Source organism: Nerophis lumbriciformis, linkage group LG35, assembly GCF_033978685.3.
Source record: "Nerophis lumbriciformis linkage group LG35, RoL_Nlum_v2.1, whole genome shotgun sequence".
NCBI lineage: Eukaryota > Metazoa > Chordata > Actinopteri > Syngnathiformes > Syngnathidae > Nerophis > Nerophis lumbriciformis.
The window spans coordinates 8,452,243-8,469,363 of record NC_084582.2 but is presented as its reverse complement, the minus strand read 5'-3'; the positions used below and the strand labels follow the sequence as shown (position 1 = coordinate 8,469,363).

General features: G+C 44.5%; 1 protein-coding gene across 5 annotated transcripts in view; it reads right to left on the bottom strand.

The window, feature by feature from the left end:
- unc5a (unc-5 netrin receptor A) overlaps positions 1-17,121 on the bottom strand; it is a 595,272-nt gene that overhangs the window by 168,439 nt on the left and 409,712 nt on the right. For 3 of the 5 annotated variants that reach the window (XR_009811458.2, XM_061927514.2, XM_061927515.2), the window contains exon 6: positions 15,488-15,655. The exons of the other annotated variants lie outside the window; for them this stretch is intronic. Coding sequence is in view for 2 of the 3 variants with exons in the window: in XM_061927514.2 (XP_061783498.2) it covers positions 15,488-15,655 (168 nt within the window). In the remaining variant the exon portion in view is untranslated. The remainder of the gene's footprint in view (positions 1-15,487; positions 15,656-17,121) is intronic. 5 annotated transcript variants of the gene reach the window in all.

The window sequence follows — 17,121 nt, the reverse complement described above, 5'->3', positions numbered from 1 at the left end:
TTGAGTCTTTGTCTTAGACCTGACGACCCTGTAGCACCTTCTTGAGGGCAGCAGGTCAAACAGGTCAAAGCCAGGGTGGGAGCAGTCCTTGATAATGTTGCTAGCTCTGCTGAGGCAGCGGGAGGTGTACATGTCTGTCAGGGAGGGGAGAGGGCAGTGCTGCCTTTACCACTCTCTGGAGCCTCTCCTTGTCTGCAACGGTGCAGCTGCCGTACCACGCTGTGATGCAGTATGTCAGCAGGCTCTCAATGGATGAGCGGTAGAAGGTCAGCAGCAGGTTGGAGTCCAGGTTGTACTTCTTGAGGACTCTCAGAGCCTTCTTAGTGATGGCAGTAGTGTTCTCTGGCCAGGCGATGTTGTCAGAGATAAGGACGCCAAGAGACCGGAATGAATGCAAGGGAGGGGAGAGGGCAGTGCTGCCTTTACCACTCTCTGGAGCCTCTCCTTGTCTGCAATGGTGCAGCTGCCGTACCACGCTGTGATGCAGTATGTCAGCAGGCTCTCAATGGATGAGCGGTAGAAGGTCAGCAGCAGGTTGGAGTCCAGGTTGTACTTCTTGAGGACTCTCAGAGCCTTCTTAGTGATGGCAGTAGTGTTCTCTGACCAGGCGATGTTGTCAGAGATAAGGACGCCAAGAGACCGGAAAGAATGCAAGTTCTAATGGACAATCAAACCAAACAGACATGACTCCCTTATGTTAACTAATTCACTGGTAGAAGCCAAGATGGGTGACTGTGTGCAAGATGCAGCCAAGATGGATGACACAGAATGATTAAAGCAGCAATTGCCCAAAGTCTGTCACCAGATGGCCACCCTTCCTTTCGATGTGAACTAATATGTTTCCTGCTCTATTAGCAACATTCATTATTTGTTCTTTTGGACACAAATGAACACGCTTACTTGCGAAGAAGGAAATATACTCTTTGCCTGCAGTGCAGACAGCAAGCATATGGGTGATGAGATGCATGAGCATAGAACACGTTTGTGCACGCGCTTGCCAAAAACACACACACACACAAACACACTAGCCCCGAGTCTGTTTATTTTCCATCTAGCGGAATTCTCATGACTCCGCTGGCAAGCCTAAGGGATCAGTACAATATTTGAATAATTCACCCAAGTTAGCAATTTTTTCATGTTGTTTGCGTTCTTTTCTCACATCAGGCAACAGCTTGGTTCATTCGTATGGGTTAGGTGTTGCCGGCCTGCTTGTAGAACTTGGCTCCGACTATTTACGCTTGGCTCTGGTAAGGCCTATTTGCTGGAATGTGACTTTTTTTTTTTTTGCCCTGGTTGTCGGCCCTGAACGCGAGACAGCAAAGCGATGGATGCAAAAGTACGTTTTCACGGGAAGGTGGAAAAAGTGAAAACTCCTTGGCAGTGTTGGTCTTGTTGTGCTGTGAGCCCCAGGATTTAGCCTCAGCCTCCTCTGCGAGCTCTCCGGGCCCCCGCGCAGCATGGAGCCCATCTGACTTGACACACTGGCCTACGCCTACTCTCATTAAACACTTTGGAGACTTGGACAAAAATACAGTGGAGGCTCTCTAGCTTCACACTTTCCCAATGGGAGGTGCTAGCGTCCTTGCGCGAACAGGAGTCATCCAAGGCGACATGCTGAGAGCAAACAGGCTGTTGTCGAAGATGTCCGTCTGAGGACGTCCGTATGAATTATGTATAGGACAAATGCCATTGCTTCTCCAATGAATGTTGACATTTTAATAAGACAGCTGTGATTGGACGGCGCAGACACAAATTCCAATCTTTTCATGTCGCTTGTTTTACATTTAAATGTATTTTTTAACCATTGAATAGTCATTCAGTTGGCTTCCTATTTTTATGGATACACTATATTGCCAAAAGTATTTGGCCACCTGCCTTGACGCACATATGAACTTGAAGTGCCATCCTATTCCTAACCCTTAGGGTTCAATATAATGCATACTTGCCAACCTTGAGACCTCCGATTTCGGGAGGTGGGGGCGTGGGGGGCGTGGTCGGGGGTGGGGCGTGGTTAAGATATATATATAAGAAATACTTGACTTTCAGTGAATTCTAGCTATATATATATATATATATATATATTTTATTACATATATATATATATATATATATATATATATAAATAAAAGAAATACTTGAATTTCAGTGTTCATTTATTTACACATTTACACACACATAACACTCATCTACTCATTGTTGAGTTAAGGGTTGAATTGTCCATCCTTGTTCTATTCTCTGTCACTATTTCAGAACACACGCATTATACAAATATACATTATGAAATCAATAAGAAAACGGGAGCTCTAATTTGGGAGTCTGAATTAGGGTCAGAAGTTCCTATATAAACATTGCGCACTCACGTCGCCTTTTTGTATTGATTACTGCAGCTGTGCACTGGATTCATTCACAAATACAAACTACAACTCACAAACACTTTAGAGTTAGGCTCCACCATCAGAATGTGTACTTAAACTTATAAAGATCACATGGATATTATTCAGTGAGTTGATTCACCAAAACTAACCTGTTATACAGGAGGAAAAAGCACACAGGACGTTTCAATTGTTCACAGACTGGTCGCGCTCATCAGAATGACAAGACACTTCCGGTCTGCAGGTGATAGCATTCATTTGGGAAGAAACGCCCTACTGCCCCCTACTGACCAATGTGAATACTGATATATGTGTAATGACAGCTCCAAAAACAAATTCAAACCACAAAATAAAATAAATAAATCAACACAAAAATGTGACACATTATGGGTGGGTCACATATGCATGTACAGTAGATGGCAGTATTGTCCTGTTTAAAAGTGTCACAACATTGCTGTTTACGGCAGACGAACTGCTTTACGGGGGACGAAAACTTGACTGCTGTTGTTGTGTGTTGTTACCGCGCTGGGAGGACGTTAATGAAACTGCCTAGCAATAAACCCACATAAGAAACCAAGAACTCGCCCTCGATCATTAGCTGTTTATATGGTGGAAAAGCGGACGTGAGAACAGGCTGTCAACACGTCACTCAGGTCCGCATGGAGCTGGAGGGGGCGTGGCCTCCAGCTCCACCTGAATTTCGGGAGATTTTCGGGAGAAAATTCGTCCCGGGAGGTTTTCGGGAGAGGCGCTGAATTTCGGGAGTCTCCCGGAAAATCCGGGAGGGTTGGCAAGTATGATATAATGTCGGTCCACCTTTTGCAGCTATTACAGCTTCAACACTCTGGGAAGGCTGTCCACAAGGTTGCGGAGTGTCTTTATAGGAATTTTCGACCCTTCTTCCAAAAGCGCATTGGTGAGGTCACACACTGATGTTGGTCGAGAAGGCCTGGCTCTCAGTCTCCGTTCTAATTCATCCCAAAGGTGTTCGATCGGGTTCAGGTCAGGACTCTGTGCAGGCCAGTCAAGTTCATCCACACCAGACTCTGTCATCCATGTCTTTATGGACCTTGCTTTGTGCACTGGTGCTTAGTCATGTTGGAAGAGGAAGGGGCTCGCGGCAAACTGTTCCCACAAGGTTGGGAGCATGGAATTGTCCAAAATGTTTTGGTATCCTGGAGCATTTAAAAATTCCTTTCACTGGAACTAAGGGGCCAAGCCCATCTCCTGAAAAACAACCCCACACCATAATTCCTCCTCCATCAAATTTCACACTCGGCACATTGCAGTCCGAAATGTACCGTTCTCCTGGCAACCTCCAAACCCAGACTCGTCCATCAGAATGCCAGATGGAAAAGCACGATTCATCACCCCAGAGAGCGCGTCTCTGTCAGGGCGCGTATTCGAACCCGCTTTTCCTCGGCATCTGTAGCTGCACACGCTGGGCACAGCACGCCCACGCAGCGATAAGGCTGCAGGCAATTTCGCATCAGCACACCTGGGCCTGATGAGAGGGAGCAACATAAAAGCCAGCGGACCCAAAGGACCTTCGCCAGAACGTAGCCAATCTTCCTGATGTCTTCCCTGTTGCCTGTGATCGTGTCCTGCCTCACGACCTCCACCTGGATCTCTGCTTGCCTCCCTCGACCCTTGACCTCTGCTTGGACTCGGACATCATTGCCTCTCTCCAGCCCCCGACTGCTTGCCTCCCTGCTGACTGCCTCTTCGCCTTGCCCCTTGGATTCGACGAACGAGTCACACAACACGCACCGACAACACCCCCTGGTAAAACTTACATTGTTAACCCTACACATCGTCTGCACTCATTCACTTGTGGTAGCATACACACCCCACACACTCATCAAGGTTTTCAATAAACCTGATAAACCGCAGTTCTGCCTTGGTGTCGCCTCCTTCCCTTTGCCCGGTACACAACAGTCTCTGTGGCTAGAGTCCAGTGGCGACGTGCTTTACACCGCTGCATCCGACGCTTTGCATTGGACTTGGTGATGTATGGCTTAGATACAGCTGCTCGACCATGGAAACCCATTCCATGAAGCTCTCTGCGTACTGTACGTGGGCTAATTGGAAGGTCACATGAAGTTTGGAGCTCTGTAGCAACTAACAGAAAGTCGGCGACCTCTTTGCACTATGCGCTTCAGCATCCGCTGACCCTTCTCTGTCAGTTTACGTGGCTTACCACTTGGTGGTAAGCCAATGAGTAGATGAGTGTTATGTGTGTGTATATGTGTAAATAAATGAACACTGAAATATATATATGAAATACTTGACTTGGTGAATTCTAGCTGTAAATATACTCCTCCCCTCTTAACCACTCCCATAACCACGCCCCCGCCCCAACCACGCCCCCGGCCCCACCCCCCTCACCCACCTCCCGAAATCGGAGGTCTCAAGGTTGGCAAGTATGTGTTCAGTGGTACCCCTCGTCGACGGCTGCGCCAGAACAGCTGAAGTGTTGGTCGACATCGTCTCACAAGATGAAGTTTAAATATCCTTCTTGAAAATGGCCTTGCATATATGTTGTTGCGTTTGATGGGCTAATAATGGTGTTTGGTTAAAGATGTCTAGGACACATAGCAAATGAAAAGTATACTTAGTCAACAGCCATACATGTCACACAAAGGGTGGCTGTATAAACAACGCCACCACTGTCATAAACATGTGCCATATAGTGAAACCATACTAAACAACAATGACAAACACATTTCGGGAGAATATTTGCACCGCAACACAAGATAAACACAACAGAACAAATTCCCAGGATTCCCTGCAGCACCAACTCTTTCGGGACGCTACAATATATCTGCCACCTAATCAACAGCTCAAATACAAAAAGGCCTGAAGATGCCTTTTAAGTTCCACTCTTCAAGTCTCAAATAATGTATTGTGTATGTTTCTGCCTTTGGAAATGGGCTTTTCTTGAATAATAGCAGTAAATCATCATCCATACCAAGAAAAAGGACAGCAAAACGGTTGCTCTCAAGGATGCTGTCCATGTCAGTGAACGTGACGCACACATGCCTCCTTTTCTGCGTTCCAGGCAGGATTCAGATACATTTGGCTTTTTCGCTGCCGGGCTGTGTGAGAGCTTGCTGACAAATGATGGAGCAGTCACTTCATCTCGGCAGACTTGCAGCGCACGTTCGTGAGTAGACAGTGGAGCAGCGATGCCACTTGTGATTGGAAAGAACAGTTTTATCATGCTATCAAGCTCCAACCTGGTGGACTTTAACTTTTTGGGGGAGGAGGGATCCTCTCCAGGTGTTGGCAGCTTGACTTGTCATAGCCACTGGGACAGGGAGGAGAAGATACCCAGGTAACCTCGTGTTGTCACACCACAAGACTGATAGGCCCAATGTAACTTTGACGTCACTTGCATGCGCACTTTGATTAAGTGAAAACAAAGAAAGTTGACCGGATTACATAAATGATCAAGGAAGTTGCTACTACTACAAACCCCGTTTCCATATGAGTTGGGAAATTGTGTTCGATGTAAATATAAACGGAATACAATGATTTGCAAATCCCTTTCAACCCATATTCAATTGAATGCACTACAAAGACAAGATATTTGATGTTCAAACTCATAAACTTTATTTTTTTTTTTTGCAAATAATAATTAACTTAGAATTTCATGGCTGCAACACGTGCCAAAGTAGTTGGGAAAGGGCATGTTCACCACTGTGTTACATGGCCTTTCCTTTTAACAACACTCAGTAAACGTTTGGGAACTGAGGAGACACATTTTTTAAGCTTCTCAGGTGGAATTCCTTCCCATTCTTGCTTGATGTACAGCTTAAGTTGTTCAACAGTCCGGGGGTCTCCGTTGTGGTATGTTAGGCTTCATAATGCGCCACACATTTTCAATGGGAGACAGGTCTGGACTGCAGGCAGGCCAGTCTAGTACCCGCACTCTTTTACTATGAAGCCACGTTGATGTAACACGTGGCTTGGCATTGTCTTGCTGAAATAAGCAGGGGCGTCCATGGTAACGTTGCTTGGATGGCAACATATGTTGCTCCAAAACCTGTATGTACCTTTCAGCATTAATGGCGCCTTCACAGATGTGTAAGTTACCCATGTCTTGGGCACTAATACACCCCCATACCATCACAGATGCTGGCTTTTAAACTTTGCGCCTATAACAGTCCGGATGGTTCTTTTCCTCTTTGGTCCGGAGGACACAACGCCCACAGTTTCCAAAAGCAATTTGAAATGTGGACTCATTAGACCACAGAACACTTTTCCACTTTGTATCAGTCCATCTTAGATGAGCTCAGGCCCAGCGAAGCCGACGGCGTTTCTGGGTGTTGTTGATAAACGGTTTTCGCCTTGCATAGGAGAGTTTTAACTTGCACTTACAGATGTAGCGACCAACTGTAGTTACTGACAGTAGGTTTCTGAAGTATTCCTGAGCCCATGTGGTGATATCCTTTACACACTGATGTCGCTTGTTGATGCAGTACAGCCTGAGGGATCGAAGGTCATGGGCTTAGCTGCTTACGTGCAGTGATTTCTCCAGATTCTCTGAACCCTTTGATGATATTACGGACCTTAGATGGTGAAATCCCTAAATTCCTTGCAATAGCTGGTTGAGAAAGGTTTTTCTTAAACTGTTCAACAATTTGCTCACGTATTTGTTGACAAAGTGGTGACCCTCGCCCCATCCTTGTTTGTGAATGACTGAGCATTTCATGGAATCTACTTTTATACCCAATCATGGCACCCACCTGTTCCCAATTTGCCTGTTCACCTGTGGGATGTTCCAAATAAGTGTTTGATGAGCATTCCTCAACTTTATCAGTATTTATTGCCACCTTTCCCAACTTCTTTGTCACGTGTTGCTGGCATCAAATTCTAAAGTTAATGATTATTTGCAAAAAAAAAAAATGTTTATCAGTTTGAACATCAAATATGTTGTCTTGGTAGCATATTCAACTGAATATGGGTTGAAAATGATTTGCAAATCATTGTATTCCGTTTATATTTACATCTAACACAATTTCCCAACTCATATGGAAACGGGGTTTGTACTACAAAATAAAATAAAAGTTGCCACACATTAAAAATTAGCTTTTTTTTTACGTGGAAATAAATTAAAGTAATAGAATGTCGGAATGGATATAAATAGTGTTATATATTTGGGAGGTTTCTACACATTCTACAGAGAGCCTACTGACCAACAGCACCTCAGACTGGACGTCTCTCCAGAGAGTGGTGAGGACGGCGGAAAAGATCATCAGGACTCCTTTTCCTCCTATCCAGGAGATCGCAAAAAGCCGCTGCCTGACCAGGGCTCAGAAAATCTGCAGAGACTCCTCCCACCCCCACCAAGGACTGTTTTCACTGCTGGACTCTAGAAAGATGTTCCGCAGCCTCCGTAGCAGAACCTCCAGGTTCTGTAACAGCTTCTTCCCTCAGGCCATAAGACTCTTGAACGCATCATAATAATCCCCTCGATTCCCCCCCAAAACTGGATTAACTCGCTGGAATATAAAGACAATATAACATACATACATAAACGTGGATGCATGTGAAAAAGTGCAATATATTTATCTGTACAGTAACCTATTTATTTATTTATATATGCACATTATTGCTCTTTTATCCTGCACTACCATGAGCTAATGCAACAAAATTGTGTTCTTATCCGTACTGTAAAGTTCAAATTTGAATGACAATAATAAGAAAGTCTAGTATAGTCTAATTTGTTTATGGCTGTTGAGTAGGGCTGGGCGATATATCGAGTGTGTAAGGTATATCGATATATTTTTAAACAAGATATGAATTAATAAAATATTGTAATATCGATGTAATTTATTTCACGTTAAAATGACCAAACATCGTTTATTTGTTGTGTTCCTTGTCCCTCTTAACACTCCATGGTACTACTAAATCCCTCCCATCCCTCCTTCCAAGACGCGCTTGCACGTATAAGAACATCCATGATTGGTTGGTTGTTTAATATGATGAGTCACGATTGGTTGAGATTAGGGCAAAACATTAGGGACAGGCCAATCAGAGGCAAGATAGGGTGGGTCATGGAACCGGGAAGGTAAATCACAACTGTACTAGGATGACAGGGGATGCAAAACAATAACAGTGCAATCCTTTTTCATAACATGGTCACTACTTCCTAGTTTCTCTTGTTATATTCTTATTTTACTGTTATATTTTTATTTTCATTGTTGCTTTTTATTTTTATTCTTATTGTAATATTTTTCTATTTTGTTTCCATTTATACCCCCATTATTTACTTTTTACTTTTTAAATTCGATCTCAATTCTGTACACTGTTGCTGCAACTGTCATTTTCCTGAGTTGCCAAACAGGCCCAGAGCATATTACTACCACCACCATGCTTGACGGTAGGTTTGGTGTGCCTGGGATTAAAGGGCTTACCTTTTCTCCTCCAAACATATTGCTGGGTATTGTGGCCAAACAGCTCAATTTTTGTTTCATCTGACCACATAACTTTCCTTCAGAAGGTCTTATCTTTGACCATGTGATGTCAAACTTCATGAATGTTTTTCGTGACCAACAAGTATGAGCTCCAATCACTCTATCACAAAAAAAATAAGAGTTGTAGAAATGATTGGAAACGCAAGACAGCCATGACATTATGTTCTTTACAAGTGTATGTAAACTTTTGATCGCGACTGTACAAGTGAACAATCTAAAAACACAAGATATGATTATTGATTTTAGAAGGCAGGCAGGAATTACTCATGAGGGAACCATTATTAGGGGCACACTGTCAACGTTGTGCAATCCTATAAATATCCATCCATCCATCCATTTTCTGGGACCATTATTGACAATACTTTGAATTTTAAGGATAACTGTGATGCCGTATGCAAAAGAGGTCACCAGCTGTCTAAGACAACTGTCATATCTTCCTGTTGACAAAACCATGATGACTGTATTGTGTCGGGCTTTTATTGAATCGGTTTTATCTTTTTGTCTGGTGTCATGGTTTGGAGAGCTGCCTCTGGAGGAGAGAAACAGATTAAGCCAAAAAATCAAGTGGTCAAATCGACTTATTGGTGAGCCTCAGCTGAGTTTGGAGTCCCTGTACACTCGGCAGGTACAGCGGATTGCCAAGTCAATTAGAGCAGAGATCTCCCACCCTCTTTATGGTGAGTTCCAACTCCTTCCGTCTGGTCGGAGGCTTAGGGTCCCAGATGCAGAACATCTCGGTATAGGAACAGCTTTGTTCCAGCCGCAGCTATTCTTTTAAACAAACCATAGCTATATTGCACATATTTATTTATTTGATCTACTTATTAATTCATGGTAATTTTATCTACCTACTGTCTTTTACTAACTTTTACTCTGCCTCTTTTTATTGTTCATGTTCTTTCTTTTCCTGGTCCAAGTCCCAGGCAGCCTGTTGAGTACTTTGTCATGTTTGTCATGGTGTGATCCGTTTTGTGTTTATTTTTTTATACAATTAATGTACAATTTTTGTTTCATCCGACATCACATAGACAAAGATAAGACCTTCTGGAGGAAAGATCTGTGGTCAGATGAAACAAAAATGGAGCTGTTTGGCCACAATACCCAGCAATATGTTTGGAGGAGAAAAGGTGAGGCCTTTAATCCCAGGAACACCATGCTTACCGTCAAGCATGGTGGTGGTAGTATTATGCTCTGGGCCTGTTTTGCTGCCAATGCTTTACAGAGAGTAAATTGGACAATGAAAAATGAGGAATACCTCCAAATTCTTTAGGACATCCTAAAATCATCAGGACAATGACCCCAAACACATGTCAAAAGTGGTAAAAGAATGGCTAAATCAGGCTAGAATTAAGGTTTTAGAATGGCCTTCCCAAAGTCTCACGTGTGGACAATGCTGAAGAAACAAGTCCATGTCAGAAAACCAACACATTTAGCTGAACTGCACCAATTTTGTCAAGAGGAGTGGTCAAAAATCCAACGAGAAGCTTGCCAGAAGCTTGTGGATGGCTACCAAAAGCACCTTATTGCAGTGAAACTTGCCAAGGGACATGTAACCAAATATTAACATTGCTGTATGTTTACTTTTGAACCAGCATATTTGGTCACATTTTCAGTAGATCCAAAAAAAATTCACAAAAGAACCAAACTTTAGTCACTAAAGTCACTTGACACTCGACTAGAGACTGAAGTCACATTTGAAAAGATCAGATTCCTATCGGATTTGGACTACACTCCTGATGTGGCCTGAATCTGATGTGAAAAGATCAGACTTGAAGCACTTTGGGGCATTTAGACTTGCAAACAAATCCGATCTGTGTCACTTTAGGGCAGGGGTGTCAAACTCAAATACAGAGTGGGCCAAAGTTTAAAACTGAACCAAGGTTGAACAAATTAACCTTTTAATAGGGACCCAAACAAGTTTCAAATAATAATAATAACAATTAAAAAATATCAATGGCATATCAAATACAATTTAAATAAAAATTTAATGGCTCTTTTCTATTTGCAGCCTTCTGAGGTAAATATCAACATTAACTTTTTCCCACAGGCTAATAAATTTGAAAATACCGGTAAAATAATGAATAAACCAACCATTCAGGACTTTAAACTGCTCAGTTTGCAACACACTAATCTAATCTGATGTGCCCAAGCCAGATACCTGGCATCTTTTCTTGGATGCTAGTTCATTAATGTCGGGGCTCAGGCTTTGAGCTGAGGCAACCTTCATTATCGAACGAAGGTGTTCATCAGTCATTATATCTCGTATTCCACAGTCTTGGGGGCGTGACTTACAGGCACAGCTTTTAACGTCTTCTACGAGCTGACGTCACGTCCGCTTTTCATCCCTTCTAACAACGTGCCCGCCCAGTCACAAGATATGAGCGGCTCCTGTACACACACACACGTAAATGCAAAGCATACTTCATCAACAGCGATACAGTTTACACTGAGAGTGGCCGTATAAGCAACTTTAACATTGTTAGAAATATGCGCCACACTGTGAATCCACACCAAACAAGAATGACAAACACATTTTGGGAGAACATCCGCACAGTAACACAACATAAACACAACAGAACAAATACCCAGAACCCTTTGCAGCACTAACTCTTCCGGAACGCTACAATATACACCCCTGCTACCTCCAAACCCCCCCCCACACACACAAACACATACACACACCTTGTAGCGTCATGTTCCAGGTGTTGTGCCGGATAATGCACCCCCGGCGTAGAATGCACCCCCTGACGGGAGTGTTATATCAACTAAAGCCCACACTTAAAGTTTCCACGTGCAAGATTGAATGTATTTGAAAAAGTTATTTAATAATAAGCCAAAAGTGCAAAAACGATAATGTTCGTGTTGGAGGAGTTGTGAATGAATGAAATATGAAATCCGTGCTGCAGTCGCTGCTGGGCCACAACATTAGGTACACCTGCAGACTGCAGCACAGATTTCATATTCATGGGGGGGGGGGGACTTTGGTGGTAGCAGGGGTGTATATTGTAGCGTCCCGGAAGAGTTAGTGCTGCAAAGGGTTCTGGGTATTTGTTCTGTTGTGTTTATGTTGTGTTACTGTGCGGATGTTCTCCCGAAATGTGTTTGTCATTCTTGTTTGGTGTGGATTCACAGTGTGGCGTATATTTCTAACAATGTTAAAGGTTTTTATACTGGCACCCTCAGTGTAACCTGTATCGCTGAAGATCAAGTATGCGTTGCATTCACTTCTGAGTGCGTGCCAAAGCCGCACATATTATGCAACTGAGCCAGCACTCGTTGGACTGGACGAAAAGGGGACGTTACAATTCTCGGGAGGGGCACTGAAATTTGGGAGTTTCCCGGGAGGTTTGGCAAGTATGACAATTAGCGGTGTACAATCGGCGGGCCAGCTCTAGTGTTAATTTGATATCACCTCACGGGCCAAGTGAAATTACACGGCGGGCCGGAGTTTGACACCCATGCTTTAGGGCAAAACAATCAGACTTGGTGTGCAAACAAGGCCTTAGTCTTTTCATTAACTACATAAACTGGGTACAATGCAGCTTTTGCCACTGCACCATCAGGGTTGAAATTCCACACTTTCTCCTTATGGAGCATCTAACAATAGCAGGAGTGACATTAATCTCTTTATGTTCATAGAGGTCAGGATTCTGCTTTTGCTACAGGGGAATGTCAAGCATCCCTGGACAGCCCATTTCATTTAATTCAATTACTGAGCTAATAATAATAGATCCACCCCAGATAGCACTTTAACTGAGCAAGATGCGATTTTTGTCCATCCTTTTGTCTTCCATCTACTAGCCGGGTTAGGTTACTTGCACTCACACAAGACATCTGCTGATGTCTTTACATGCGCGATGCGTAACCTGATATCTTGATTCGCGGAGGAACATAACCTCTCTTTTAAGCATGTGAGAAGTGCTACTTATACATGAGGGATTTCTCCTGCAGTCCAAACCAATAAATCCCCTGTTTGATCCTCTGGTAGCAAAACATGCATTGGTGGTTTGTATACAATCGGGTTCTTTCTATTCTCACTGGGCTCCTGTTCCTATCCTCGCTTCTACCTTCCACTCCGTTTTCATTCACTCTCCAGCAACGTTCCCTCTAAGGTGCGCGCCTGTGCAATTGCGCACTGCTCAAGCGTCCTCTGCGCACGGCAAATCTATGCCACGCACAAAATCAAATTAAAAAATAAGCGCATAACAATTTTCGACAGAGAAAACCGTTTTCGTCATCATTGTTCAAATATTGTAACGTCTGTCGAGACGCTTTGAGGACATGAATTCCATCGATCACTTTACTGAGCAAAACTCTTAATTGTCGGCCATAAACACATCACCAAAACATTAGTAAAAAAAAAGATATCTAGCAAAACTGGTCATTTTCTGCAGTGCAAACCAGACCAAAAGCAACTTTGTTATATCAACAGCAGCCGCTCGCTCTTTCTCACTTGCGCCAACACATGCACATATGGCACTTAGCCAGTGATGCATTTACAGACACACAAAAAGTCGGACAACTCCAACACCACACATAAAGTGTAATTCCAGGTCGTTACACTATGATTTACCAATCAAATGTGTGCTTATTCTAGTGTCATTTATTAGGAATCTTAATCCATCCATCCATCCATCTATCTTCTTCCGCTTATCCGAGGTCGGGTCGCGGGGGCAGCAGCCTAAGCAGGGAAGCCCAGACTTCCCTCTCCCCAGCCACTTCGTCCAGCTCTTCCTGTGGGACCCTGAGGCGTTCCCAGGCCAGCCGGGAGACATAGTCTTCCCAACGTGTCCTGGGTCTTCCCCGCGGCCTCCTACCGGTCGGACGTGCCCTAAACACCTCCCTTCGGGAGGCGTTCGGGTGACATCCTGACCAGATGCCCGGACCACCTCATCTGGCTCCTCTCGATGTGGAGGAGCAGTGGCTTTACTTTGAGCTCCCCCCGGATGGCAGAGCTTCTCACCCTATCTCTAAGGGAGAGCTCCGCCACCCGGCGGAGGAAACTCATTTCGGCCGCTTGTACCCGTGATCTTGTCCTTTCGGTCATAACCCAAAGCTCATGACCATAGGTGAGGATGGGAACGTAGATCGACCGGTAAATTGAGAGCTTTGCCTTCCGGCTCAGCTCCTTCTTCACCACAACGGATCGATACAGCGTCCGCATTACTGAAGACGCCGCACCGATCCGCCTGTCGATCTCACGATCCACTCTTCCCTCACTCGTGAACAAGACTCCGAGGTACTTGAACTCCTCCACTTGGGGCAAGATCTCCTCCCCAACCCGGAGATGGCACTCCACCCTTTTCCGGGCGAGAACCATGGACTCGGACTTGGAGGTGCTGATTCTCATCCCAGTCGCTTCACACTCAGCTGCGAACCGATCCAGTGAAAGCTGAAGATCCTGGCCAGATGAAGCCATCAGGACCACATCATCCCCAAAAAGCAGACGATGTGGTCCGGAATCTTAATTTATAAATATTAATCATGAAATGCTGTTAGTATATTAAAAAAATACTAATAAAAAGTTGCAAGAATGTACACATGATCCCCTGCTTACATCTCATTGTGCAACATGTGAATGTTTTAATGGGAACTAAATGCAATGTCTGAAAGGGGCACAAACTATTTCCAAAGCAGGACCTCCATCCAGACAAACAATACAAGTACACAGTTCATGAAAAACAATATTTTTTGTTATTGTCATTGTAAGTGGGCCTAAACACTTATATTAGAAAATAACCTCATGGAAATGACTGCTGTCATTTGATTATAATAATAAGAGAATGTTGTCTGTCTATCTGTGTTGGCCCTGTGATGAGGTGGGGACTTGTCCAGGGTGTACCCCGCCTTCCGCCCGAATGCAGCTGAGATAGGCTCCAGCACCTCCCGCGACCCCGAAAGGGACAAGCGGTAGACAATGGATGGATGGATGGAGATTGAACTTGTTATTTTGCTGGGGTAGCCACAGTGTGCACGTCTGATGTTGCTCACATGGGCTCCACTGAATGCTCAGGGAGTTTTTGCGTTTGCTCACACACGTGAAAAATTAGAGGGAACATTGCTCTCCAGCTATCTCCGGCAGTGCTCTAAAGTAGGACTGAAATTGAAGCAAGCTGCATCTCAGGCTACAAAGGATCGATATCTGTTGCTCAGTATCAGGCACGACGCTCCCTGCCTCTCAGATCCTCTCACGAGGGCGACCGGGCAGGGAAATGAAACGCACCCCCCAACTCTTACGGCGTAAACAACAGCGCATGGGACGCCGTAATTCACCTTTTTATTGCCCATATTTACTACACAGCTTGAGCAGCAAACAATAACAAATGTAGTAGCTGGTCTGACACTGTGGTATGGCTGGCTGGGACCATGTCTCCTAAATCAGAGGGGTCTATGAAATAAACGCAGGGTCTTCATAAAAGATAATGAGATATGTGAACAAAGTGGGATGATACATCACTTCTGCGGACTAATCGATTCTGAAAAAAAGCTGCGGACGTCTGATTGCGGAAATCCCAGAAGAGAGCTGCAGGCCAAAACAAATATGAGAGGATGCAAACAAATTCAGAAGGAAGCCGAAAGGAAAGCCGAGTGCCACAGGACAAGCGGGGTCGGGGGGGATTGCCTGGGAGTTACCTGGACAGGTGGCCACGCAGGCACTTTTCTGGACGTTTTGCCCCTCGCAGGACGTGCCTCCGTTCAATGGCGTGGGGTTGGTGCAGCTCCGACTCCTCTTCTGCCAGCCTCGCCCGCACACGGCGCTGCAGGACGACCAGGTGGTCCACGTGGACCAGCCGCCGTTGACTGTCAGACCAGCGCCAGGGGTATAGGGGGAGGATGGTGAGGTGGGGTTACGGGGGAGAGGAAAGAAGGTCGGGAGGGAGGATGGGATGAGGGGACAGAGCAGCCAGGATTACCCGACATGCACTAAGGACAAGAAGTGTGTGTTCCAAGAATAATCGTGAGTGCTGTTGCGGTTCTAATGGAAGTGCAAAGAGAGAGGGGATGCGGGGGGACTGCTTCCTGCAATCAAGCTGGAATTACAGGCACCTAAAGTGCTAACACGAAGACTACATCAAGGTGACCATATTTAGACGTAGCCTGGTGGAGCACATACAAACCCCGTTTGCATATGAGTTGAGAAATTGTGTTAGATGTTAATATAAACGGAATACAATGATTTGCAAATCCTTTTCAACTTATATTCAATTGAATGCACTGCAAAGACAAGATATTTGATGTTCAAACTCATAAACTTTATTTTTTTTTTTTGCAAATAATAATTAACTTAGAATTTCATGGCTGCAACACGTGCCAAAGTAGTTGGGAAAGGGCATGTTCACCACTGTGTTACATCACCTTTTCTTTAAACAAAACTCAGTAAACCTTTGGGAACTGAGGAGACACATTTTTTAAGCTTGTCAGGTGGAATTCTTTCCCATTCTTGTTTTATGTACAGCTTAAGTTGTTCAACAGTCCGGGGGTCTCCGTTGTGGTATTTTAGGCTTCATAATGCGCCACACATTTTCAATGGGAGACAGGTCTGGACTACAGGCAGGCCAGTCTAGTACCCGCACTCTTTTACTATGAAGCCACGTTGATGTAACACGTGGCTTGGCATTGTCTTGCTGAAATAAGCAGGGGCGTCCATGGTAACGTTGCTTGGATGGCAACATATGTTGCACCAAAACCTGTATGTACCTTTCAGCATTAATGGCGCCTTCACAGATGTGTAAGTTACCCATGTCTTGGGCACTAATACACCCCCATACCACCACAGATACTGGCTTTTCAACTTTGCGCCTATAACAATCCGGATGGTTCTTTTCCTCTTTGGTCCGGAGGACACGACGTCCACAGTTTCCAAAAACAATTTGAAATGTGGACTCGTCAGACCACAGAACACTTTTCCACTTTGTATCAGTCCATCTTAGATGAGCTCAGGCCCAGCGAAGCCGACGGCGTTTCTGGGTGTTGTTGATAAACGGTTTTCGCCTTGCATAGGAGAGTTTTAACTTGCACTTACAGATGTAGCGACCGACTGTAGTTACTGAAGTGTTCCTGAGCCCATGTGGTGATATCCTTTACACACTGATGTCGCTTGTTGATGCAGTACAGCCTGAGGGATCAAAGGTCACGGGCTTAGCTGCTTACGTGCAGTGATTTTTCCAGATTCTCTGAACCCTTTGATGATATTACGAACCGTAGATGGTGAAATCCCTAAATTCCTTGCAATAGCTGGTTGAGAAAGGTTGTTCTTAAACTGTTCA